Source organism: Rousettus aegyptiacus, unplaced genomic scaffold, assembly GCF_014176215.1.
Source record: "Rousettus aegyptiacus isolate mRouAeg1 unplaced genomic scaffold, mRouAeg1.p scaffold_m13_p_1, whole genome shotgun sequence".
NCBI lineage: Eukaryota > Metazoa > Chordata > Mammalia > Chiroptera > Pteropodidae > Rousettus > Rousettus aegyptiacus.
In genome coordinates, this window is record NW_023416284.1 from 58,486,742 (window position 1) to 58,513,977 (window position 27,236).

Genomic DNA, 27,236 nt, shown 5'->3' on the forward strand with positions numbered 1-27,236 from the left:
AAACTTTTGTCTAAACAATTAAATATTTGAAAATTTGTTTAACCTTTGTTGTTCTTTCTTTTTTTTCTTTCTTTCCTTCCTTCCTTTTTAGGCAAGGTAACCCTTGGTTGACCTTATAGGTTGCAAGGACCTTGTCAGTCAGTTTACAATCCCTTATTTTTCACTCCTATCGCACTGGTCTTCCTAGGTGGTCTCCCATCCAGGTACTAACCAGGCCCAACCCTGCTTAGCTTTAAGATCAGTTGGGGTTGGGCAGCTTCGGGGTAGCATAGCTGCAGACTACCCTTGTTGTTCTTGGCAATGTTTTATGTAAATCATGAGGTTTATTTTTCACATAGGTATTACAAAGAGTTTCAGGAAATATTAGATGTTTAAAAGCAAAATGGTTGACTTTATGGGAACTAACAAGTGCAACACAATATTCTTAATTGACTTGAGAAAGAGAACAGAGACCTCTGTACATTTAGAAAAGTTCTTTGTACAAAATTTCTCTTTAGAAAGAGAAACAACTTGAGAAACCAATGTCTTTCAATAATCAAGGGTAAACGAAGATATAGAAAAAGAAAAAATTAACCATTGAAAAGAAAAGTAGCCAAGAAATAAAGTATAGATATCCATAGTGAAGGGATATTAATAATAGGAGGGGTGAACGACAAAGGATAGATTTAATTTCAACAGCAAGTTTTTCCTATTGTAAAATATCAGATATAACCACATAAAAAATTTAGTTGGAAAATATTACATAGGTCTAACATATTCAAAATATTACTAAAGTATCTTCTTGATTTTGTGAGTATTTTAATACTTTATATTATTTTTTTCCTCTGGAGGTTTGAGTTTAATTCAAATGCCTCAGAGAACATAAGACTACATGGAGTCCTGGAGCAGGAAAATTATTACCAGTAGGTTGATGGACCTAAAGAGGAGAATAAGTCACAGATTGTAAATTTAGATTTACTGAAAACAAAAAAGTACAGAGCAAACTGCTTCTCAAAGACTAGGTTTATAAAAAATCTATTCTAAGCAATAAACAATTTCTACTTAGAATTATATATATTTAAAAAATTAGAGTTGATTTGTAAGCACATATTTTAATATCATGGGGAAAAATTAGCCTAATTAAATTTTGAAACCAACTGTTCCTAATTATTGTATTAAAACATCTTATAATAGAGAAATATTTAAGATAGAGATAGTAAGTGACTTGTTTCTTATCTTCATATTTCTGGACACTGAAGATATCTATATATGTATATATATATCTTTCAAATTCAACAATCAAAGCATCTATTAAGTTTTTGATTATAGTAATAAGTAAAACATATAGCAACATGATAACAATGTATACATTTTTTGCCTTTTCAAGAAACTACATCTATTTATACACATCATTTTCTAAATCTTAATCATTGACAGTGGATGTTCATGTCTGTCACAGTTTCGGTTTTAACGCTTTCCACATTTCTTCAGTTTGCTGTTTGGCTACAGCTTCTCCAGAGTAGTCAAGACAGTTTGCATTCCACATGCCAATGCCTCGTAAGCCACGGGTTTGTGTAAATGCTGCCTTTAAAGAAATGCTCTGTGGGTTATCATACCACACTTGATGAAAACGGCCAGCAGAATCCTATAAAATAAGTAAAAATGAACATTTTTTAAGTATTCAGTACAAGAAGAGGGAGAACATTCTTTTAATTCAAAGATTCGAAAAGGATACAATGAAATAATATAAATTTTAGGGAACACTACTTCGCAGCTCTATATTCCATGGTTCCATATTGATACTCTCCAGATATCACTGTTTGTGGCACTTTTACAAAAGCAAAAATTACACAAATGAACCTCCTAATATATTCCATTTAAGGTCCTTCTCATGCCCTAAGATTCCATCCTTGCTCTGACCTGATGAGTATCATCCAGAAGTACATCTGAGTCACTTGTGAAGCTTTTAAAAAGACAGATGTCTGGGACGCAGACCACATGAAACCTACTGAATCAGAACCTCCCAGGGCTGGTGCTTGGACATGTACTTGTTTGTTTTGCATTTTATGTAATGCCAATATGCAGCCAGGGTTAAGGAGGATCACTGCTCTGGTCCTCCCATACCAGCTCAGATGCTTTTTTGTGTTCTCTACGGTACCTGGAAAAGTGCCTGGTTGGGAGCTCAGCACATGCTTTGTTTATGTGAATCAGTCAGTCAAAAGGTAACAGCAATAGATGGGGAAAACTCTTTTCTACGTCTTGCAGAATTGATTCTAAGAGCCTGTCTGATCTGGACTCCATGGGTGCCTTATGCACACAGCTGATAAGAACTGTGAACTAGAAAATGGTCTTTCCACCCTGTAAGGTCCTTCTGCCCAGCAACACCTGCCCCTATCTAGTAATAACAACAGTCTCTCTCACGAGGTAAATAAGCCATTGGATAAGGGATAAAGGAAACAAGAAAGGAGCAGACCTAGGCAAATGGGTAGAGGAAAGGGGGAAACAAGTAGGAGATAAAAAATAGAATGACCTTTAACTAAAAATAATTTATTCATGTTTATAGAAACCTGGGAAACTTTTTAAAGGCAGTTCTCAACAAATGCTGGTAACATTTTTTTTTTTTTTTTTGATGGTAGCACCACTGGAATTAGAATAGTCTCCTAAAATGGCTAATTTGAAGGACAGTAATCACTTGGTAAACGAATAAGCTGTGGCATATTTAACTACGATAGACTTATTATGTACAAGCATATCTTATGCTATATCTTACATTCCCTTCTTTAAAATATTTAGAACTCGAAAAAGCCATGCCTACTCTAGTAACAATTGCGATTCACTATTAGAAAGCAACTTGAGGAACCTATATATAAATATAAAATAAAAAATATTTATTTTTGAAGATTTAGGAGCAAACTCAAATGCATATGCTTTTCAGTTTTGCCATCTTATTAGCTAGTACTTTGAGCTTTAAGATACTGTTAAGAAATTCCAGATGCCTCAAAATAGTGAAGGATCAAAGGATGAAAAAGTGTGTATATGTAAGATTGACATATACATGATGAAAGCATAAATGCTTTCAAGAATATCAGATACAAGATGAAGTTGCTGTTGCTGAGGCAGCATAAGAAATTCTCTTCAATCACACCCAAAACTTCATTTTGGTTTCTAAGAATGTTACAGTGAATAAAAAGAGGAACAAAGGGCTATAACTAGAATGCTGTCTAAAGTGCCATGGAATCAATAGCCTTCAAGGCTCATCGAAATGTTTTGTGAATTCTAAGACCTTAAAGCAGCAGTCCCCAACCTTTTGGGCACCAGGGACCGGTGCTCCTATGAGAATCTAATGGCGGATGATCTGAGTTGGAGCTGAGGTGATGATGTTAGTGCTGGGGAGCTTGCTGCTCACCTCCTGCTGTGTGTGGCCCAGTTCCTAACAAGCCACTGACCTGTACTGGTCTGTGGCCCTAGGATTTGGTGACCTGTGCCTTCAAGAATGTGTTGTCTTGTTAATTAAGGAAAACTTAAGTCAGGGATTCGGAAAGCACTACGTCACAGTGTAAACCGTTATTCTGTATTACACATTTCTAAATTATGTATAATTGGTTATATATACTCATTTACAAGCTGATATCCATGAAAACACTCTTACCCTACATGTTTCTAAGACCTCTGAGAAACAGGCTCTTGTGTTAAACAGTTAAACAGTTTATGTACTGCAGTATTTCCCTATTCCTTTAATATAATGTTATACATTATAAATCTCTAAGACTGACATACAGTATGCATTGTTATCCATATATTTTCGGCCATGGTATATGTGTATTTGTGTGTGTGTGTGTGTGTGTGTGTGTGTGTGTGTAATATTAAGTTTCTGGAATGGAGATCAATAAATACTGTTTGGGAAAGACATGGTTACATTATTCCCTAGTTTAATGGGAATGTACACTAGAATCTAAGGTTTAGAAAACTCTGCAGTAAAGCTTTCTATGTAATTGACATACGGGCATATATAGATGTTTGTCAATTATAATTTGTTAAATATGTATGTTTGCACTCACATTTTATATAAAGAAGTACTAGACCATTAGTGAAAAATAGAAATGTTTACTGGTGATAACTTGCATTATATCATTTTAGGGCTCCTTTTATAGTAACATCATCCAAAGTAAATTCAAAGATGGTTTATACTTAGATGTCCGAGGTGTATAAAAGTTTATTATGCTAAAGGTAAATTATGAATCTTACCCAATTTTTTTGACTCTTTGATATGGCAACTCCTATTTATCAAATACTGCCTGACAGAATTGCTAATTATTCACTCCATTTCTTCAAGTCTCTGTAATAATTTTCAGTCTCCTACTTTAATATTGCTTATAATCTGTCCAATAGTTTGACTGAATTGTGAATAAATCTGAAGTGATGCCATTTTCCATTGTAAAGCCCATGATGGTGCATCTCTTTTTCTAAGCCTCATTCCTCTGTATGGAAGAGCCTCATTTCACTCTATATTAGAGCCTCTATATAGGTCTTTATCTAGAGATAGAGGCTTTCAGAGCTAGCAACCTAATTTGGCCCAGAGCTCTTCTAGAAGCCACAGTCATTGTACACAATTGTCAACTACTCAGGAAATGCTGTTTGTGAGATGCGTGTTTTTATTACATCATTTACAGTAACACTGACCCATGCAGAGCAGTTCCACTGTGAGCATCACTTGAGTTGCCCGCCAGGGAAGTAATGTTCCTGATAACACAGATCCAAAGAGAAGTTTACTCATGTAAACAGAAGCTCGTATGTTGTACCTTAAAAGAAAACTAATAGAAATTCTCTGTATCAAATATGCAATTATGAAAATATGCAGTTACAAAATCTGATAGAATAAGTATTTATAACTTGTGAAAATCTTACTTTATAATTATAATAGGGAGCCTGCTGATCTTTATTCCACTGGATTCCAGAAATAGAACTGTTTACTTGCTTCATAATAATTTTATAGGGCACCTGATGTCCTGCAGCATCACTACAAGGAGCTCCCCGGAAAGGGACTTTTGCAATGGTACAAACATGATCCTAAAAATCAAAAAAATGTTCTTATTATAGATTGTCGACTAAGCATATGTTAAGAGGTCAATCAGAAAACATAATTAAAACTATTAGATAAAATATATACTATAAATAGATGTCTTGACCATATAGTATGAAAATTAAATTTCATTATTAAATGAAAATATATAACATTCAGAAATGTTCATAGGTTTAAATAATTAAAAATAAGATTTACTTTTTAGTTTCAAACTGTAAATTTCAGAAATTCTAAAGTTTACATATTTATATACAGAGGTTTATAAATTCTAAATAGAACCTATGTATGTTAAATAGAGTTTATGTATGTGAAACAAAACAAGCTCTGAAAATACAAAAGAAAGAAAAGAAAAAGCTTACATAAGAAATGAGCCGTTCTTACCTCTGATAAAGTCAGGCAGGTATAATCATAACCATACCAGGGAACACCCATTACAAGTTTCTTAGGGTTAATGCCCATCTCGATGTATTCATCATATGCTAATGAAATAGGGATAGAAAAAACATATTTTTCTCTTCATATGTCTACTAATATGTTTACACAAGGTATGCAACCATTCAGAATCTAAGTTTGTAAATATAGGTTCATTTATGCAAAATACACTCTGTTACTCTAGTATTATATTATGAAAACCATTCCTTAAGAACTGTAAATTCCTGATGACAGAAAGAAATCTAACTATTGGAGGTGAATACACAGTGCAATATATATATGACTTTATTGTTAAATTGTACATCTGAAACTTACTGGATTTCATTAACTGATGTCACCATCAAAAAATAAATAAAAATAAAGAACTATAAATTCCAAATCACTTTCTAAATCATTTCTTTTAAATAATAAAAACATTCAAATTAATTAAGATAAAATTGATGCAAAAAATTACAAAATCTAAGAAGAATGATACATTTCAGAAAAGCATGCCAATTGTGTCTATTAATTACTAAGAAATATTTGCTATTCGAGATTCTGAAGTTTCAAAAAAGTTCTGTAAGTCTTAAACTTTCTGTCTGGAATGACCTTACAACTTCTTATAGAAAGCACAAGTGTTTTCATGTTTAACAAATATCCTATAAGTATGAATTACAGCCAGGGATAAAATACTCCTTACTATAATCTGTAGTTATAGGAAACAGAGAAAATTTAACAAATTCCTGATACTATTTATCTCTTTCTTAACCAATGCTGCAAAATGTGTGTTCCCACCAAGGGAAGTTCCAAAACTATATGGAATATAACTCGAGTTAAGTAAATTTGCTACTTTTCAGAGCCTTTAAATTACTGTGTACCATTATATTCCAGGTGAGGGGTGAGATATGCATCATTTTCCAAACATATTTAATAATGAACCTTTTATTGATAGAATACAATTATCATCTCTTCCTTGAAACACAGTTTGAGAACACTGGATTGAATAATTTTTAATTATAACAGAATTAAATTATTTTTTCAAATTTACAAATACATATTAGTGTTTGCAATCAGACTGTTCTGTCCAAACAATTATTAACCAGTTCACACTTAATACCAACTATCCCAGAAAATTTCACCTGAGTCCTAAAGATAGCAAGCAACTTTTTATTCACTTGGCTAATGGGATACAAACCAGTCCAAACTTTGGAAAGGATAATACAAGGGCCACTTCATCTGAATGACAGATCAGAAGTACCCTTAATTCTAATTATATAACTTTTAATATGGCATGGGTACTAACATAAATGCCAAATTAGATAAAAACTAATCCCAATAGTCATGTACAGAAAGTACTCACATCATAACTGTCTTTGCTTTTAAATTATTTAACATTGGTTATTTCTTCAAAAATATTTTGTCAAATTCTAGATAAGCAAATATCTTCTTCATGTAATATTGAGAGAAAAGTGTTGACTTGAGGTTAGAACACCTTCTTGAGTCCAAACTTTATAAAACTTAATAGCTGTGTAGTCAGGAAAACTTAACACCCTTCATCTCATCTGTAATTAAGGGCTAATAACAATATACTTATCCCACAGGATTTTTAGAATTAAGTGAATATTTCAAAATTTTAAAACTTTTTGTAAACTCGAAAGCTCTCCAAATTAAGTGCTTTTCATTTTTCAAGAAAGCTTTACAAATGGAAAAGGTATACGAATGACTTAGAAATACCAAAATATATCTTAATGTTTAAGATTATGGGATTAATGACTAATGATCATTTGATGTATTCTTACCAGCTAATGTCTGATTATAGGGAGCATTGGCTGCTGCAATACATTCTGACCAGACCTGACTTTGTTCATCATAAGACATCACGAAGAGAAAATCACAAGCATCTGCAATTCCAGTATAATTATAGCACCTCCTGTCTATGCACTTTGAAGACCAAGCTACATCAAAGGTTACCTGAGGAAAAACACATATGATTTTATGTAACATCAAATATGTATATTATATCAGATGTTTTTATGAATATATATTCTCTTGCCTCATACTACCCAAGGAAACAGAATTGCTTTCACATATGATGTAGGGTTTGACACATATAGAACTGGAACAAATCTGGGAAATATACTTTTTTCCTGTGCAGACAGAGCCAGATATATATTTGGACAATGTTTTAGACATATGTTTAGATAAGGGATATATATTTGGACCCAGTCACATTTGGACATATACAATGACCAATGCAGAGCACTGTGTCGAATAGGAATTTTAAATGCAAATGTTTTCAGAGGCGAGACTGCTAAATCAATTGATAAAACTCAACTCAAATGGAAAGAAACAGGTGTAATGACAGTAGGGTGTGAAGGGGTCTCCAAGCAACTGGAGAATAAAAGCTAAGAATTCAGATACAATATGTGCTGACTAAGTTGGTCATTTTTTGGCACAAGCCAACTGGCCTGTGCTGGAAGATTGAGCCCTTGATTTCCAATTGCCTTATATGTTAGGTTCGGTCCAACATTACAGTTAAACAATAGTGATGTTTTATAGCTACACGTATAGATAATCAACTGGAAGTGTTGAACAAGTCATTTAAATAGTCTTATTTTATGGAAATATTCCAATAAAATTTAAGTGATAAATTATCTTTCATTTTGAATGGTGAGCCAATCTTCCAAAGTCATAAGTCCCTTTAAAGCAGGTATTGCCTTAACCAAACATTACTTAGCCTTATTTTATGTGTACAAATGTTCTAAGACTTCATTAAAAGTTTTTTCTTTTTTCATAATTAGGCTCTCAATAAAGCCGTTGATTAATTATGACAAACAACTGAGATACTTTAAAACTTTTACACTTTGGCTAGTTTATTCTACTGTAACTCTTGTAAGGACTTTCTCAGAGTTCTCTATAATTTGCTGAGTATTAGCACTAAAGGAAGCTCTGCTTTACAAGTATAAGCTTTCCTCAATAGCTCTCTAGCAAAATAAGTTATAATATAAAATTTTTACATAAGAACTCCATTTTATCACTGCTTTCTATTACAACATGGGAGCTCTATATACTATCATTAAGGAGAAACTAAGTTTCAAATCCATTTGGCAAGTTCTTACCTCTGTCCTGAGCACTAAGAGTATTTTCACCTGGATTTCATGTCATAGTTAATCTTATATTTTTGAGAAGGCAGTATTAATATTTTAGACAAGAAATCGACACTTTAATTCTAGTCTTGGCTGTGTTATAATTAGGTCTATGTAACTTAAAACATATGAATCTGTATTCCCACCTGTAAAAATGAGGGTATAGAAAGAACTCTCCAAGAGCATTTCTAGCTCTTTAATTCTCTGACCACAAATCCATAATCATAAATTATTACCTTTTCCCCCAAACACATTTTTCCTTCTAGAATCTGTTTTAGTCATTTCTTTTCTGGTGACCAGTTTAAGAAACTTTGGGCCATTTTCTGACTCCTCTTCCCTCCACCCTATCACTAATCTCACAATTTCCTTTGGGTGGCTTCTCACAATTGTTTAGCCCCTTTCTTTTCATTCATTCATTAATTAATTCCATAAATATTTATTTAACACTTGCTGAGTGTTAGGCCATCATCCCAATCCAAACCATAAATCCCAATATTGTATTATTGGGTTAGTCCTTACTGGTCACCCTTTCTCCTCAATTATTTTATGTACTACTATAAAATATTCTTCCCCAAACACTTTCTACACATGTAACCCATTACTTACAGAATAAAATGCGTATTCTTCATTCCGATATTCTGGATCTTCTACTCTCTAGCCTATCTTGGCAACTGTGCCTCCCACTTATTTACCTAACTTGACATAGTAGCCCCAATTTTTCTACTTGCCCCTCAAACATGGAAGTAGATATTCCTACTACAAAATCTGTACTCAATCTCTTCCTCCCTACCCTTTCACTGTAGCTTAATAGCAAATAGGTTATTTCCCACACACCAGTTCTAATCTATTAATAACAGCAATCTAGGGAATGAAAGGAAAGGTTTAGAAATCAAACTATTTGAGGGGAGGAGTCTGATGAATACCATACTGACAAACCTCTACTTGCTTAAAGCCACACAGATATCAGTCCTTATATCACTTATTATTTTTCCAATGATCTTCAAATTCATGTTAACCAACTTACTAGAATCACCTGGCACAACCTGATAAAAACAGAGTTCCTAGGCTCTATCCCAGACCTACTGAATCAAGCACTGGGGATACTTTTAATAAGCACTCCCAGGAGATCTCGAGGTCAGTTAAGAGTCACTGGTTAATACTACTTATATATTTTACATAGATATTTATTTACTACTTACTTAGATTTTAAATCTTTGAAAGGCATGTAGCATTCACTAACTTAAACAGATTTTAAACATCTTATTAGACATCAAGGAGCTGGTCTCTGTTTTCAAAAAACCCAATGTTAAGTAGTTTTATTTTTAGTCTCAGTGAAGCATAATTGACCATTAAAATTATAATATATATAATGTACAACGTGATGATTTGATATGTGTATATATTGAGAAAGAATTCTCATCATTGAGTTAATTAACACATCCATCACCTCACATATTTACTTTTTTTAATTGATAACATTTAAGTTCTACTTTATTAGCATATTTTGATGATAAAACACAGTATTGTAAACCATAGTCACCATGTTATATATTAAACCCTCAGACCTACATCACCTGCCTGTATCTTCAGAGCTGAGCCCTGGGGAGGAGTATCCATTTTGAGTGCTCAGGTACCTTGGGAACCTCTTCCTTGTTTGCTACAGTCCTGTAAGATTCATGAATGTAAACCCTGTTGGCTTTCAGAGCTAGGTGTTTTGGGGGTCCATTTGTCATGCAAGAGCCTTAAAAGTTGGGGCACTAAATGTGCATTCTAAAGCCTTTGCTCCTCAGGGAGAAACTGGGAGTTGAGGATTCCTTTCCTGACCCTTGCTGATCCCTTTGCCCATCTAATATCGCTAACCCTGTTGTGAGGCAAGAAGATAGGAAATCCATGTTGTATCTTGATGTCCATAGAGAATAAATCTAACACCTTAAAACTCTATAAAACTTCTTTAATACAACCTCTAAATTTCCAGGAAATTTTTAAAGATATATGTGTTGAAATTCTTTCTACTCGATTTCTATAAAACCGAAATTCTATTTACTCATACCTTCATGAATACATTTTGATAGAGATATTAAGGGGTTCCCAAAAAACATCAAATGAATTTTTACCTGTGATCCCTCAATTTCACGATGGAAAGACTCTGTAGTTTCTTTGACTAAAGCAGTTAATGCATTATATTCAGGTGACGAACAATTAACTTCTTGCTCTATGTCTATATTAATTCCATCCATATATTGTGTTTTGGCCACCATAACTTTTTGAGCTATCCAGGATGCTCTGAAAGTAGGATCAATGATATCCTTTAAGAACACATCTCCTGTGAAAGAAATATACATTTTTTTGGTACAAAAATGCTTTTAAGAGTTCAACGATATTTACTTCACAAAACCATCCCAAAGAAATCAAAATATACTTAAAATATCTCATTACTTTGGTATATGAAGCTCCCAACTTAAGTTTTCCAAATGCAGAAATAATGTAACAAAATAATAAAAAGTCATTACTCATTCATTTCCAAAATAACCATTATAATTAGTAAAATCATTCTCGAATTAGAAGCAAATATGGTGGACTACGACTAGCTAAAGGTCATCATGCTAATTAGGAGTTATATTTTGCTCAAAACCATGCAGTGGTTTATTTAAGTTTTTAATAATAATATCTGTTTCTGTGAAATGAATTAAATGGTATACATGATTAATTTAGTATGCTAAAAAATATACCACATGAACATGAAAAGGGAAGTTTCTGGCTAGTCTGGATAGCAAATGATGCAAGTAAACTTATCAATTGTCTGGACACATCAGGTAAAAACTGTCACTCACCTTTTAGCACTACTCTGGCTCCTTTTGAATGAGCATAGCACATAAGTTCTGAGTCATATTTTCCAAAAACTGCCACAGTTGTAATCTGTGACCAATCATAAGATTTCCAAGTTTTTTCACCAACATCAAATGCAAAAACCTGCCAGAAAACAGGGGTAAGCACCATCACTTAAACCAAGAATATCATGCAAACCACCCAAAATAATATGAATTGAACACTGACCATGTATCTGGCACTGGTGGGCTCTGAGAGTATAAGAGTGAATAAGACACAGGGGTGAGAGTCCCAATATAATTGGTGGCAGGAGAAATTAGTGATAAGTGCTGAGGTCTGGAGGCAGAGAGTGCATGGTGTTTGTATAACTAATGCCAAGCATGGCTGAGGCCTAAAATGTGAATTGCAACAGCAGAGAAGAAGCAGGAAGTGGTAGGCAGGGTTGAATCATAAAGGCATTGAAAGCCCTCTTGAGGAAATGTATTTCGTCCAAAAGAAATGGTTTCAAAGGAGAATTTACATGTTTGCATTTTAGATATGCATTTATGTATGCATTTTAGAAAAGTCCATTTAGTGAAGTGGAAATGGATCCCAGAGAAGCTATAACTGGAGGCAGAATATCTAATAGGGAAGCTGTCGCAAGAATCTGGGCAAGAGATGATGATGACCTTAACTGAAGCCGTGGAGTATCAGAGAGAGGGGAGATAAATGAACAGATCTGGAAGATCCAAAGGAGGCCAAATTGCGGGGATTTGGGGACTATTTGAATGAGTAAGGCAAGAGAAAGAGAGGACACTGATAACACTCAAGTTTCTGGCTGCTGCAGGTGGACCATAGGTTTTGCATTTCTATGGGTGATATTTGGTGAGCCGGACTTCTTAGAATAGTGCTCAAGTCAAGTTCTAAAGCAGCTGATCTTCTGTTTCTCCAGTATTTTCCCCCACAGATAATTCTAGAGGCACAGAAATCTCACTAATCGTTTTTATTTTATCCTAAATAAGGTGTTAAGTCATTGCTTCAGCAAATACTTACTGAATTCCAATAAAGCATAGGCAGAGTACGTTGCTAGGCATTAGAGACAAAGAGGTTAAAAAGAGGAACCAGGTCCATTAGTTATTTAATGACAATAGTGTTAAGGGCCGCAATGTAATGCAGGGGCCATGATAGCACATAAAGGGTACCTGATACCCTAGTTGAGCAGGAAAACTTCCATGGACTATACACTTTCAGGAGAGGACTGAAATCTGGGGAATGACCTGGACAGAATGGAGGAGGGGTACCTATGGACAAAAAAGAGTACTCTCAGCGGAGAGAACACCAAAGGACAAAAGTTTCAATACTTCAGGAGAATTCTGAATTTGTGGAACCCAATCTGGCCGGAGCACAAGATCCTGAGAGTATGTGGAATCAGATTAAACTAGTAAGGTAGGTGGTGACAAGATCAAGTAAAGCTTTGTAGACAAGAATTTTGTATTTTATCCTGAGATGGATGGGAAGCCATTAGAGTATTTCAGGTAGGGGTGGAGCCTAAACTAAGATTCACATTAAAGGAAAAGAAAAATAGAGGGCAGGAGGGAAGGAAGGAGAGACAGTGAGGGAGAGATAGATCATTGGGCCACTATGAGTAGAACAGATGGGGGGTTGGTGGGGAGAACTAGCTATAAAAGTTAAACTCGACATTTCTTAGTTTTCTCAATCTCTTTTTTTTTCAGAGTTAACTTTGCATAACTCATTTTTTCTGCTAAGCACTGCCCACTGAAATAATACTTACAAAATGTGAAATTGAACAGCTCATCATTTTTAGACTCATATTTCCATCACAAACCTTATCCCCTATTTTAATTGATAATTAAAATCTAATTTGTTTAAAAGAAATACTGAGAGCTCTTGATGTAATAGAAATCCCAAAAAACAACTGGATGAACCAATTGAAAATCTAAGGGGAAAAGCTATGTAGTCTGGCCTGTGTTTGAAAAATATAGGAGCGGTCAGTAGAGGAACAGACTACTTACCACGAACATACAAATGAACAATTTGCTTCTTTGCATAACGGATTTTCCATATGGCCCCAGAAACGGTCTACGCCACTTAGAGGTATTGGTGCTACAATAAGTCTTGCAGATGTTAGGTGTCCACACTAGGCAGGTTCTCCACAAACACTTTCACCTCTTTTATTTAGTCTCCTAATCAGTGTATGTGTTGTATTGACATTGAAATGGCCTTTCCTCAAAGTCTGTCCTTAAATGCTAGATTAAGAACTGGCCGTCGTCCCTAGCTTTACAAAAGAATTGCTCTTTGGACTCAGCCTTTAGACCTCCCTCATGTCCAATTCCTGCTGCAGTTATCAGTCTCTACAGCTGGTTGTCATGTTGCCTCCAAAACGGTTTGCTTAAAGTTGCTAAAGGCCTTAGAAATTGTTAGGTGAGTAGAAGGAAAAGTCACCGAAAGACACGTCTTTACCAGCCTTCTGGGTGGCTTTGAGGTGCCTAAACGAAGCGGCTGTGAGTGTAGGAAAGCAAAGGTTGTCAACACATCCTGCCCTCCAATGTGCTGCTGGGTGCTGAGATTGCTTCTCACGGAATCCTCATTCTCTTGGAAACCAGCGGGTCTTGCCACTCGGGAAGTAGCTCCTCATCCTAGCTCCTTACTTGTAAGGCAAGACTGAGCTGTAGAGACACAGCAGAGTAAAGAAAGGAGCTTGTGTTTGGAGGCTGCTCTGGGTTTGAATATTTGCCTGCCTCTTGCAGGCTGGCACTTGTGAGACGTGGGACGAGTTACTCAACCTCTCTGAGCCTGAGTTTCCTCATCTATGAGATGAAGAAATCCGTAACCAGAAAGGGCGTCAGCGAGTGGTGGAAGTTGATTTCAGCACCCACACCACTCTTTTTTAGGGCTCAGCCCTACTCTAACTTCTCTTCGGGCTTGAGAACCAGACCCAGAGGGGCAGGCGAGAGGCGCTTACCTCGAAGTCCGGGCGGCGGCGGATGGGTTGGCACAGCGCTGGATCCTGGCACGGGCAGTTGGCCGCGGCCGGGACTGGGAGCAGCAGGAGCAGCGGCAGCAGCAGCAGCGGAGCGATTCCTGGGGCGCCGCTCCGTGGGCAGGCGAGGAGGCGCCAGAGTATGAGCGACGAACTGGACATGCTGTTAAGACACCGGGTGGCGAGCAGGATCCTCAGGCCAGGCGGGGCGAGGCCTGACGCTCCGCAGGCGGTCGGGGCGGGGCTCCGGGGACGGGAAGCGGTGGCTCTCGGCCGTGGCCTAGGCTGGGTGACTGCGGTCTGGATGAAAGTAGAAAGCCAGCTGTGAACCCCAGAGAGCCCGTGCCTTGGGCCACAGCCGACCAGTTGACTCAATCAAGTAAATATCGTGTGTTTATCTGTCCCTCTACCCCGCTCCCTCCCAACACTGCAGCTCTCTTTGGTTTATTTTGTTAGTCGTTTGCAGAATCCTTGCGAAGTCTGCAGATGTTGCCAAAATGGAGAAATAGGGGGCCTTGGAAGGGGTTTCTGAACCACATGGTGAGTGGCCAAAAGACTTTTAAGACAACATGGTGCTTTGAATATAATCATCTAATTTCACTCTTTCCTAGCTTTAACCCTCTAAAAACCTAAGCCCACGGACAAGCAACAAAATCTTTGAAACTGAAAAGCACAGATATGAGAGGTAAGTGTCCCAAGCCCCAACAGTGTGGAAAGCTGAGAAACAACCTTATTTAAACTGTACACTCCTTGAAAGGTTCTGGACTGCAAGCGGTGCTTCGGAAATTAGGAGATTATGCTCGGTTTCCTTCAGACTCGGCCCCATGCGCTTTTTCCCTTTGCTAATTTCTCTTTGTGTCCTGCTGTCATAAATCTTAGCTGTGAGTACTAGTATTTGCTGAGTCTTGTGAGCTCTTCTAGTGAATTACTGAACGCAGGAGCGGTCTAGGGAACCCCCGACACCGGTAGATATTCCCAGTAATGTTCCCAGAACGGTAAGAGAAGACTAAGCTGAAACAGGATGCGCTAAAAAAAATGGAGGGGGTAGATAGATTTCTTGGAAATTAGAGATAACAGAAATGGGGGAAAACTCACAGACGATTTGAGGAAAATAGAGCAAAAACACTCTTCAAAAAGAAAGATAAGAACATTGGAAAACAAGTAATTAAAAAAAAAAAAAAAAAAAAAACTTCCAAGACTGAAGGACATGAGTTTTCAGAATGAAAGAACAGAAAGTAGATCCTAAAAATTTCCAGAGGAGAAAAAAAGTTCCGAAGATGGAGAATCAGAATATCATCAGATTTCCAAACAGCAACACCTGAAGCTCAAAGACGATGAAGCAGTGCATTTGAATTTCTAAGAGAATATGATTTCCACTTAAAATTCTGTGAAATTATCAATCAAGTGAGAAAGTCATGCAAACTTTCAAAGTGTTTACCTATCATACACTCTCCCTCAAGAAACCACTAGAGAATGTATTTCACCAAAACAAAGAAAGAATGAAAGAGAAATAAAAAGAATACAGGAAATAGGAGACCTACAACAGGAGAGAAAAGATAGAAATCCTTTCCACCACCTCGAAAGATAGGTTAATCCCATAAGAACTGCTGAGCATCCGAGAACAACATCAAGTCCAGAGTGGAATGTGTTGGAGAATTTATAATTGACATGGAAAACCACTAGTCAGTAGTCAGCTTCTCACCAGAATGAACAGATAGTCAAGTAGAAAATCAGAGAAAACTTTTTTTTTTTTGATGAGATACACAGTAATGGTGGTATAGGGCTGAGACCAATTCATAAACCCAATAAAGTAGTATATTCTTAATATGAATGGTTTCACTGAATCCAGCTATCTTTTAACCAATAAGTCAAGAGCTTTCCGATCCCCATAGAATCAGACTATTCTGTAATACTGAAGAAAACATATATCTACCTGTGTTGGAGGTTCCCTAGACCTCTCCTGCATCCAGTAATTCACTAGAAGAGCCCACATGACTCAGCAAATACTTGTACTCACAGCTAAGATTTATTACAGCAGAAGGATACAAAGACAAATTAGCAAAGGGAAAAAGTGCATGGAGCAGTCTGGAAGAAACCGAGCACAAACTTCCAAAAGTTCTCTCCCCAAAAGCACTCCAGCATCAAATCGTTGCAATGCATGTGAAGTGTTGGCTACCATGGAAACTCATCAGAGACCAGGAAATGGTAGGAACCAGCTGAAATCCAAGTTCCCAAAGATCAGCCAAGGGCGAACCTTGCAAGCAGGCCTTTCAAAGGGTGCCACTCTGAGGCCTATGATATTAACTCTTTTCTACACACTACCCAAATGAAGAATTCTTATATATTTGTATGTATAGGATATATGTGTGTATATGTGTATGTATAGGAATATGTGTATGTATATGTATATGTATGTATATAGATATACACACACATATACACACATGTACACACATGTATACACATAAATATGTATATACACATATATATGTATATATACGTATACACACACACACATAAATATATCACCTGTTTACCGTTTTGAAACTCATATATATGCATCATCAGAGCAAGATTTAAAGAATAATAACTTTATGTTAAGCAACTTTAACTACTTAATTTAATTTTTGTTGCTTCTCATCTAGATGTGAACAGAACAAAATACAATGACTTACCCAAAACTCTTTCTCTTCTAAGGGCATATACAGTTCTGTCTGGAACTTGTAGCTAGGGAATTTTGACATTCAAGCCCTAAGCAGTGTTTTCTGTAGAGTCTTTAACTAATATGTGGTGGCGGGGGTGGGGTGGGGTGGGGGTGAGGTGTGGGGAGACTTGAATCCTTCCAATAAAATTGCTTTGAAACTTGTAAATAGTCCAGTTACCAACAGTTATATACATAACACATTCAGATGATAAGAATACTCCGATTGCTTCATATAGTCTATTGTAATCATCTTCTAGTTTTTTGAACTCTAGTCTTTCCCTCCTTTAATCCACCCAATAATTCTTTGGTTTTTAAACCTCAGCCTTGATAAGAGTCACCTGCAAAACTCAAAATGCAGAGACTGATTCACTGGGTCTGGAGGGGGCCCATGAATGTGAATTTGAAACAAGAGCAGGTGGTTGTGGCTTATAAGTGCAGAAACAATGCCATAATTTGCACTTTCATAATTTTTCTAAAGTACATTTTATTTTTAATTTTTAGATCTCACCACCTTTTCAAAATCTTTCCCTATTTAGTATGGCAGAGTTTCTTAAACATATGGGAGCTCACAGTTCCTTCTGAGGATCTAGAAATAGCTATGAACTCTCTCTCTCTAGAAAAGTGCATATACATATTCATGCAAATTTTTGTGAACAGTTTTTATCTATGGACCACTAGGGTACTTGATCTTAGGTATAAGGCTAAGAAATGATTAGTCACAAATACAGTCCTCAAATGGAATTAATAATATTTACTCATGCCGCATTTTTCCAAAACTTCCTAGGTTCACCTCCTTCCCATTCTCTTTACCAACTGCTATCTCATCACTCCATACAACTAACATGTAAAGGTATCACATTTCCCTGAAGTAAAAACCAGGATTCCATATAAGAAATGACACTTGATACAGATGACAGAAAACTCAACTTAGCGTGAGAAAAAAAAAAAAAAAGGAGAGAGTTTTATTAGTTTAAGAAACTAAAAGTTCATGAGTAAATCTTCAAGACCCAGAGATTACAATAATATCGATGGTTTACTGTCTCATTCTTCATTTCTTGGCTCTGCTTTTCTCTGAATTGGCTGCATTCTCAGGCAGGCTTCCTTCCCCCTTAGAGTGGAAAATGGTTGCCAACAGCCCCAGGCTTCCTGCCATCTCCAGAGCCTGCCCTAACATTTGCAGACCCCAGGGGAAGGGCACAAATGGAAGCCCACACATCTGAAAACTAAATATTTTTAAATTATGTTACCAGAGCAAAGGAATCTGTCAGCCTATGTGCGTCTAAGTCTCATACTTACGAGTTTTGCAGCAAAGAAAGTAAAGGTTTATTTTAGAAGGTCGCAAGTCCTGGAGGCACAGATGAGCTACTGCTCAAAGACCGGGCTTCTCAGATATCTCGATGGGATAGATTATACAGGGGAAAAATCATTAGTCATGGAAACTAAGAGAGTTGGGGTCATGGGTGCTACTGATTGGACAGGGCTGGGGTGATTGATCATTATGTCTGGTTCTTGAGTCAGCTCTGGCATCATCGTCTGGTCCCATGGGAAAGTGGTCAGTGGGACTGTTCTGTTTCACCTGAATGGGCCTGGGGCTAAAACACACCTGAAGCCAAGATGTTATCTTTAGTTTAACCAAAACTTATTGTTCTCAAGATGACAGACCTGAGGCTTTATTCTTAAAAGGTTTTAGGCTGTCTGGACCTTCTGTCCTAAAGCTTAATGATTAAAGAAGTAGGCATACAAAGGTGGAAGAATAAGGGGGGCAGGGGAGTGAGTCACAATGCCATTATACTAGGCAAAACATTATACTAGGCAAAGCCTGCTTGACTCAGAGAAAAAGCTTATCTTAAAGAAGTGAAATCCGTGTGCAGTTACATAACGAAGCCAACAAACTATACCTTGAATAATACACATCGTATTAACTAACTAAATATATGAGTGTGTGTTTACATAGACCAATCGTTTCTATGAATGAAAATCAATGAACTACTAATTTAATTATTATTACATAGATGTTCACGGTTTGTTTGGGTTTTCTCTTTTTACTTATTCCATAAAATTTATTTTTCATGTGTTCATTCAGCAACATCTCTAATTACGCTGTAACAATCAAAATTTTTCACATATATTTGTGTTCTCTTGGGGAGTAATGCTCTTAGGGATTCAAAAATAAAGTGTAGTTGGTTGTATGTTTAAAAGTTAAGTTGTATTTAATACATGAAATTTTAATACGTTTCATTCAAAAAGTAGATTAAAGTAAATGTTCCTCTGCTCATCAACATTTGAAAGCTATCTGTATCTTTAGGGATTCTCCTGTTTAAACATCAATAGGTATAATAATTCTTTTCATGATTATAAAAGATAATACTATTGACCTCATGAAATAACAACAATAACAATACTACTTGCAGGATATGAGTTTAAATTTATTTTAAACCTACTAGACATCAATAATATTTAAAATGCTGTAAAATCAGGAGAAGACAATACTTTAACTAGAAACAAAATATAAATATACTTCTACTTTCATAGATTTGAGAAGCTTGGTTGAAATATTGTTTTTGATAGGAATCAGGTTATTTTCCTCATCTTAAAGTCCCCTTTGTAATTCTTGGTACCACTATTCTTTCATTCTCCCAGGCTCAAAACTTTGAGAGGAGTTGGTTTGTTTTGATTTTGTAACATTTCCTCTCCTATTTACTGTGCCAATCCAAATCCTTGCTCTCAGATCATAGTAACGGCCACGTGAGCCATTCTCAGCCCAGCTAAGCACACAGGTTGACTTTCTCAAGAAGCAAGTTCCTATGAGTCGTGAAGCCAGGATCCAACCCCTGGCTCTCTGACCACCTGTCTGCAGCCAGCTCTTGCAGTCACGTCCTGCTGCCTCCAGCTGCAGCCTCCATTCCCGTCTCTTCCTCCATCAATTCACCCAGACTGAACTTTCTAGTGCCTTGCATCCACCTGTCATTTTCCTGCTCCAGCACAGCAGGAACTCCTGCATCAAATCCAAATTCCTCTGCCTGGCTATCAGATTTCTCCACAACCAGAACAGTATCGATGTACCAGCCACTCTGCAATGTCCATTTCTTCCACGGGGCTCAAGATACAGAACAAGACTCTCCAGTATTCTGGTTGATTTAAGCATATTAGAAATCGCTTTAATGTTCATACGGACTATGACAATGGTGAAGTTAATGATGATGGTGACTATGGTGGTGATGGTTGTAGTGGTGGCAGTCTCACTAAGAGAAACTGCATTTCAATAACACACACACGACACTGTTCTGGTGACATAAAGGAACCGTCATGCTTAACATGCTCCACAGAGTTCCACAGCCAGAATCATACATCCCCATAAATCAGGGGCCGGATGCACTAATCAGGCTTTATTTCATAGGGAGCTAACCTGTCCTGCTCATAACACTCCTGGTTCTCAGCAAATTGATCCTGATCATCACTACGATTCCACTGGTATCTATGCTGCCTTTCTAGAACTTTTGAAATTGGGCAGAATTAAAAGACCTGTATTCTAGCCCTAGCAATATTGTTTGACTTCACTGGTACATGAAAGGCAAAGAGATAGAAAGAAATTGGCATGCTATCTATATTACGCATCAGTCATTTCCAGAGGCAGGTCTTTCTTGTTGACATTGAACCTAAGTCTCCAGTGGGATTTTTCAAGATAGATAGCAAGACTTAGGGGCCCACTGCACACATCTCTACCACGAGGATGTGCTTGTGTGTTTCTTTCCTTTAACCTGTCAAGCACTTTCTTCACTGAGCTATGCTGGACACGTCCTGTCAGCATGTGAGTTGTATTGTATCAATTTACAGTCATGAGCTAGTGAAGGGTCTTTTTATATTAGATAAACTGACGTGTCTCAGGATAAGTTACTATTCTCTTAGTATAAAAGTAGCTATTTGGGGTATTGGTACCCCACGGCTCAACAAGAGTACTTCCTTTCCCTTCATACCTGAATGACAGGTGCCACCTGCTAATATCAAGACTGAGCAGTGGTCACTATCGGGCATGGAATTCTAATTTTTTTTCAGCATCATTTTCTATATATACCATGAATTTTTCTGGTCATCTAAAAGTTATCTAACCTTCAAGATAGAAGATGGGAGTACATCAAGGAAATTCAGGAACCTGCCAATTCAGTGAACTCTCTGGGAGTTCTGTGGTCTGGGACATGTTGAAGTGTGCCCTTTAAAGTGAAAGCCAGGCTTCTGTATCTTGCCCCAGGTCCCACTGAGTCTGAGTCACTTTGTGACCTCTTTGGAATTTGGAGAGAGACATACCCCATTTGGATGTGCTGTTCGAATCTTTCTTTCTTTCTTTCTTCCTTCCTTCCTTCCTTCCTTCCTTCCTTCCTTCCTTCCTTCCTTCCTTCCTTCCTTCCTTCCTTCCTTCTTTCCTTCCTTTCTCTCTCTCTCTCTCTCTCTCTCTCTCTCTCTCTCTCTTTCCTTTCCTTTCCTTTCCTTTCCTTTCCTTTCCTTTCCTTTCCTTTCCTTTCCTTTCCTTTCCTTTCCTTTCCTTTCCTTTCCTTTCTTTTCTTTCTTTTCTTTTCTTTTCTTTCTTTCTTTTCTTTCTTTCTTCTTTCTTTCATTGAGTAATCTAAAAGACTGCCAACTTTGGGCCCAAAGCATGAGAAGGCTCACAAGGTGATCTAAGAGGCATTGTAGGTAGTGCTGCTGTTGCAGGATTCTCAAATGGAGTGATAGGACACCAAAGCTATAAGCAGGAAGCAGCGTTTTACTGGCTCAGAGGGTTCTCATCCAAAGGCTGAGCCCCGATACCGATAGTAACATAATAGGCAGTTTTATACAGTCTTGTCATTCCTACAAAGCTACAGAGATAAGGAAGAACATTAATTGGTTGGCAAGCTGTGAAAAAACAGATGTTAGCTGGAGAGTCCTTGAGTTGTGGGGAAGACAGTCAGGAACAAACTTGTCCCAGCAGGAAGTGGCTAGGCAGGGTCAGGCTGCCACACTGCCACTTGTGTTTTAATGTCCGGCTAATCCAATGATGCTTGATGTGTCATGGTTTGGAATGCTGAATGGAGTCCGAGACAAGCCCTGGTAGGAGAATCACAGCTCAGAGCCACCACAGATCTTTAATTAAATACGTTTTGGAGCAAAGCCTTGCCATTTTCCTCAAATAATTGTTTTAGTGTTGCTGGATATTAATAAAACACACTGTCTTCACTCTTCAAAATTTTTGTCCATCTGCTGGATCCTTAATATCATTTCATTGTGATTTGAATTTTAACTTCCCAGATTACCCATAAAGTTAATGATAATTTTATATTTTATAGACTCCATTTTGATAACTTTGTTTTGGAAGTACCTTTTCAAATATTTCTATTGAGTTGTCTGCCATGGATTTCTGATTAGTGAGTTTTTAACATACTCTGAAAGGTGATAGTTCTTTAGTGCTTATGTATGTTGTAAATACCTTCCTCTGTTCTGAGCCCTTTCTGTAGTGTACCTTGCTGTATACATTGTTTATGTATTTCATATTCCATATCTCTTTTTTTCCCACATTTTCCTGCTATGTCTTGGACTTAAAATGGTACATTGGAATGTGCATTACTTTTTTTCCTTACATCACCTGTGATTTCTGATTTAGATTTCTACATTTGGTACAAAGTTGTTTTTAAGTGAATATTAATATTATCACTTTTGCATTATGAACTATCCTTGACTCATTAAATGTTTGGTTCTTTTGGCCTGAAATTTTCTTTATTGCATATTAAGATATTAACCTTTGTTCTTTTCTTATTTACATTTTTGCTATACTCCCACATAACTCCCTCACTTTTTTTTTTCAGCTTTTCTGCATTGCTTTGTTTTATGTATATCTTTTACATACAATATAGAGCTGAGTTTGCTTTGTGAGACTCTGAAAATCTTTCATTTAGTAGATGAGTTATGTATATTTAAATGATTGTTAGGAATAATATTTGATATCGTTTGTTTTTTTTTTATTTTATGTTATAGTTACTGTGTGTTACTATGTGATTTATTTGTTTTTTCTCCCTCTTGGTATTTAGAAAGGTTGTATTTTTTATCAGTTTTTACCAAGCATAATACATTTATGCTGGTATTCCTAGTCCTCTTTTTTCTTTTTTTGAATTTGTTCTTTTGCTTTTCAGTTGTTACATTTAAACTTACCCTCTAACTCCTAGCTGTTGCATTCAAAACAATCAAAAAAATCATCCTTTTCCCTCCTTTTTTTCTCTCATGTATTTTTAGTTGTGTTATTTCTACTTTGTCAAAGAATATAACATTTATTTACTATGCTTCTAGTCTTATCCCCTTTGCCTCTATTTCAGTCTCAGGTCTATAATTAAATATACTCAACACTATGGCCAGTTCTTTTGCCGAAGATTTTTCAATCATCTCATGATTGGTTTAAGCTCCATTTATAATAGAATAAGCTCCTAGGTGCGATAATCCTTTACTTCTTCCACATTTAAAACTTTGTCTAGAGCAGAGTGCAGGCAAACTATGGCCTGTAGGCTGTTTGGTGAGGCCTGAAAACTACTAATGTTTTTTTACATTTTTAAAGAGTTGCAAAAAATAAATATGACAGAGACCATATGTGGCTTACAAAACCTAAATTATATACTCTTTAGCCCTTTACCTGCTCTAGAGCCCAGATCCTTGAAGGGTAGCTTGACTGGCTACAACGTTCTTGACTTTTACCTTTTACCTTTTGAGTTTTTTTTTTAAATGTTGCTCTACTGATGTTTTGTTTTGTATGTTACTATTAAAAAGTGTGACACTACCCTGATTTTCTTTTCCTTGTAAACTGGCTTGTGTATTTTGGTCTGGAAGGCCAGAGGATTCCTTTAATGTGTAATAGTTTACCAGGCTGTATCTCAACTGAGAATTCTCAGTCAGATTTGTCTAAGTACACAGTGGGCCCTTTCAGTATGAAAATCAAGACTTGTTTTGTTTCAAGAATGTATTCTAAAATTAACTATAATTAGAGAGCACTTTAAATAGCAGATGCATTCTATTGTTTTGTTCTTTTTCAGGGATCACAATTAGTCTTATCTTGGATCTTCTTTATCTTTTATGTCTGATACTTCTATTTTACTATTTTCTTTATGTTTCATTTTCTTTGCTCCTTCTTTCTATTCTTTATTATACTTACTGTAATTTTGGTTTTATCTATTTCTTCTTGGATCCCTGCTAATTTATTCATTTCTGAGACAATTTTGTTTAATTTCTTTCTTCAGTTTGGCCAACTTCCATATCACTTCTTCCTGTTGTTTTTCCATTTTATTTTGAGTTGTTAAATTTTTGATTTATGGTGTATGTTAATATCTGCAACCACTTGCTTAATTATATTTGATGTAGGTTGGGAGTATTGTTAAGGTTTTCTCTGCTTTATGGCAATTTTTAAATTTTGTTTTTGTTCAGTTGTCAGTTTTGAGGGTTTTTAAAAGGTAACTTTGTGTGGGTGCTAGATTGTTTTTGACTCTTTTTGCCTCTATCTACCTCTTACTTCCCCCGTTCTTTCTGGTAACCACTAATCCACTGTCCATGTCTGTAAGTTTCTGTTTGTTCGTCTAGATTGTTTGTTGCTTTCAATTTTATATTCCATATGTGACTGAAATCATATGATTTTCAATTTTTTCTGTCTGACTTATTTTGCTTAGCATGATTATCTCAAGATTCATCCATGTCGTTGCAAAAGGCAGTATTTCATCTTTTCTTATGGCTGAGTAATAACAGATGTTCTTATAGAGGAACAAAGAGTAGTGTTTTTGAAGCTTTTTAGCGTCTAGTTTAGGAGCACCCTCTTCTGTTAACATAGTAAAATGCATCTATTTATTTATTTATTTTTAATATCTGGGAACTTTTTGGAAAAAGATTCTGTTTCTTTTTGTCTTGGCAGCTTTCTTCTTTTTTCTTATCGCCTAGCCCCGAAGGAACACCTCTCTCTTGCGAAGCGTTTTCCTCTGTCTCATAAGCTATGTCTTCCCATGATTATCATCTCTGGCCTTGTACGTTTTACAAACCCCTTTCTTTTGGATTCCTCACAGAAAGTGCTCTGATTTACCAGATAATATTCTTACTCTCAGTATTTTCTCAAGCATGAGAGGGGTATCTTTTTTCAGATTAAACTATGGTTGATGTAAGTAAGCTATGTTATCTGTTTATAGTTCTCTCTGATAGGTAATATACGTCTGACTGCTCAGATGTGGGCTCCCAGGGACACTCTGCTGGTCTTGGGTGTTTATTTCCCTACTTACATGTAAAGCAAAATATGAGTGAAATCTGAGTCCTAGAATCACTGCGAACATAAATATTCCTTTTTTAGCAGTTGGGAGATTGTGTGGAGAGATTCTAAATTGGATGGTTGTTTTTATCCTGTGGGATTCTGACCACATAAATTAAGAAAATAAAATAAACTAGAAAAAGAATAATAAAACAAAAATGGGAGTAAAGTCTTACATGTATTTCATCACAAAAAATAAATGTAACTTTTATAGAATTTAGGCTTTTGAGACAAAGAATAAAATTATTGTTTATATTTATTATTTTGCTGTTACGGTTTAAATGGTACACTACTGTTGTAATTCAATACAGAAAACATGAAATTATTGTTTAACTCTTTATTTCATACAATAAACAACATGCTTTACATAGGGTATTTTTAATTAAAGTTCAAATATTTTTCATAAGTGATGTTCATTTAGTTGTTTATTTATTCTTCCATTCATTTACTAAATGTTTATTCAGTGTCTGCTGAATTTAGCCACTGTTCTAGGGGCTGAGGAGATAGTAATATGCAGACACAATCTTGTCACTGCCCTCAAAGAGTTTATAGCCTAGTGGGAAAACGATAACCAAGTTAGGCAGTAATGATACATCCTGGTGAATGCTGTGATAAAGGAATTGCAGAACTCTATGCATAGGAAAACAGAAGAGGAATACCTAGATAAGATGGAAGAAATCAAGAAAGGCTTCCAGGAAAAGTGTTAGGTATGTGAGAATCTGAGATGTGCCTCCTCTTGCTGCTGGTCTTCAGGCATGGTTTTCTCTCTGCCTTCTTACCTGCTTATCCTATCTTCTCCTTCTGTCCCTTTTTTTCTCAGTTCACCTGACTATTTCCTACTATTCATTGAATTTCAGATTAGACATCACTTACTCTAGAAGCCTTCTTTGAGTCCTCTAGTCTGTCATAGGTACTCCATTTGTTGGTACGTCTATTTGCTAAACTGAATGAATGAGGAAAAGGAATGAATGAATGAGAGAATTAATTAGGAAAAGTAGGTAATTTTCTTTCAATAGGATTACAAACATTGTTCTTAGGATTGGTGGAAATGGAAAAATTATCTGGGGTGAAGAAAATTTAAGATAATGGTCTAAGAGATGTTAAATGATTTGAGAGGCCTGCATTTGGGGTCTCCTTGAGAATTATAAGCAGAAAAAGTTTATATGGAATTAACTGGTTTTTGGATTCCCGATTTACAATGAAACTATTGCTTTTGATTGTTTTTGTGCTAGAACTGATTAAAAGGTTATAGACAATGTCTGGAAATATTTTTGAAGATTCTGACTTCTAATATTAAATGTATCCTGGGAATGGTAGAAATAACTTAATCTTGTAATGTTAAACAAGAAATTTTGTCAACAAATTGGAACAATGGACTGGTAATCACAGGACTAGGACTCTAATACCAGATCAATCTTTTATCTAGACAAGTTATTTCTTCGCTTTGTGCCTCATTCTTTCTCTTTATAAAATGAGAATGATCAGTCACTTTCTACTTGAACAAGAGTGTTTCAAGTTGAAGGCATGTATCAGCCATCAAATATTTATTGAACCTACTATGTGCCTCAATTCCCAGCATTATATGAAAAGATAGGGAAAAACAGTTTTAACAGAAGAAACACTAAATGTCAAGGTCTGGAGAAAGGAAAGAACTTGCGGTCTTAGGACCCAAATCAAGGCCAGTGTGGCTAGAGGGTGATATGTAAGGAGGAATGTAGAGGGAGATTAAATCAAAAGTTCAGCAAGGAACAGATAGGCTAGTTCAAAAAGTTTGTATTTTATTCTAAGTAAGGCAGGAAGCCTTTGGAGGATTT

General features: G+C 36.2%; 2 protein-coding genes and 1 long non-coding RNA gene across 10 annotated transcripts in view; 2 read left to right on the top strand and 1 right to left on the bottom strand.

Moving 5' to 3' along the window:
- SPATA1 (spermatogenesis associated 1) overlaps window positions 1-7,395 on the top strand; it is a 44,953-nt gene extending 37,558 nt beyond the window's left edge. For 5 of the 6 annotated variants that reach the window (XM_036235641.1, XM_036235642.1, XM_016146067.2 and 2 more), the window contains one exon: window positions 1,862-4,890. In XM_036235641.1, the coding sequence (XP_036091534.1) occupies window positions 1,862-1,929 (68 nt within the window). In that variant the 3' untranslated portion in view covers window positions 1,930-4,890. Of the gene's footprint in view, window positions 1-1,861; window positions 4,891-7,289 lie in introns of those variants that run through there. The other variant, XM_036235649.1, reaches the window with a different exon arrangement.
- Window positions 163-14,610, bottom strand: CTBS (chitobiase). 2 transcript variants are annotated; one of them, XM_016146074.2, is made up of 7 exons: window positions 14,405-14,610; window positions 11,448-11,586; window positions 10,731-10,939; window positions 7,270-7,441; window positions 5,441-5,538; window positions 4,885-5,046; window positions 163-1,624 (listed from the first exon to the last, which is right to left on the bottom strand). In XM_016146074.2, exons 1-7 carry the CDS (start codon window positions 14,582-14,584, stop codon window positions 1,433-1,435), a joined length of 1,152 nt encoding a protein of 383 aa, XP_016001560.2. In that variant the 5' UTR covers window positions 14,585-14,610; the 3' UTR covers window positions 163-1,432. The 2 variants fall into 2 exon arrangements, with proteins under 2 accessions (XP_016001560.2, XP_016001562.1); XM_016146076.2 differs by lacking the exon at window positions 14,405-14,610 and adding an exon at window positions 13,455-13,622.
- The window catches only part of LOC107511585, a 40,647-nt gene continuing 27,866 nt past the window's right edge, over window positions 14,456-27,236 (top strand). The window contains exons 1-2 of one of the 2 annotated variants that reach the window (XR_001597108.2): window positions 14,456-14,562; window positions 15,034-15,107. This is a non-coding gene — a long non-coding RNA (uncharacterized LOC107511585). Of the gene's footprint in view, window positions 14,563-14,704; window positions 14,802-15,033; window positions 15,108-27,236 lie in introns of those variants that run through there. The other variant, XR_004955522.1, reaches the window with a different exon arrangement.

What these genes read in the sequence shown, in the direction of transcription:
- CTBS (XM_016146074.2), bottom strand. Translation starts at nt 14,584, where the DNA reads ATGTCCAGTTCGTCGCTCATACTCTGGCGCCTCCTCGCCTGCCCACGG. An exon ending in GTGAAATTGAGGGATCACAG is followed by an intron (nt 7,442 to 10,730) that starts GTAAAAATTCAT and finishes GTTTTTCCTCAG; the next exon opens with GTAACCTTTGATGTAGCTTG. An exon ending in CTATAATCAGACATTAGCTG is followed by an intron (nt 5,539 to 7,269) that starts GTAAGAATACAT and finishes CTATTTCATTAG; the next exon opens with CATATGATGAATACATCGAG.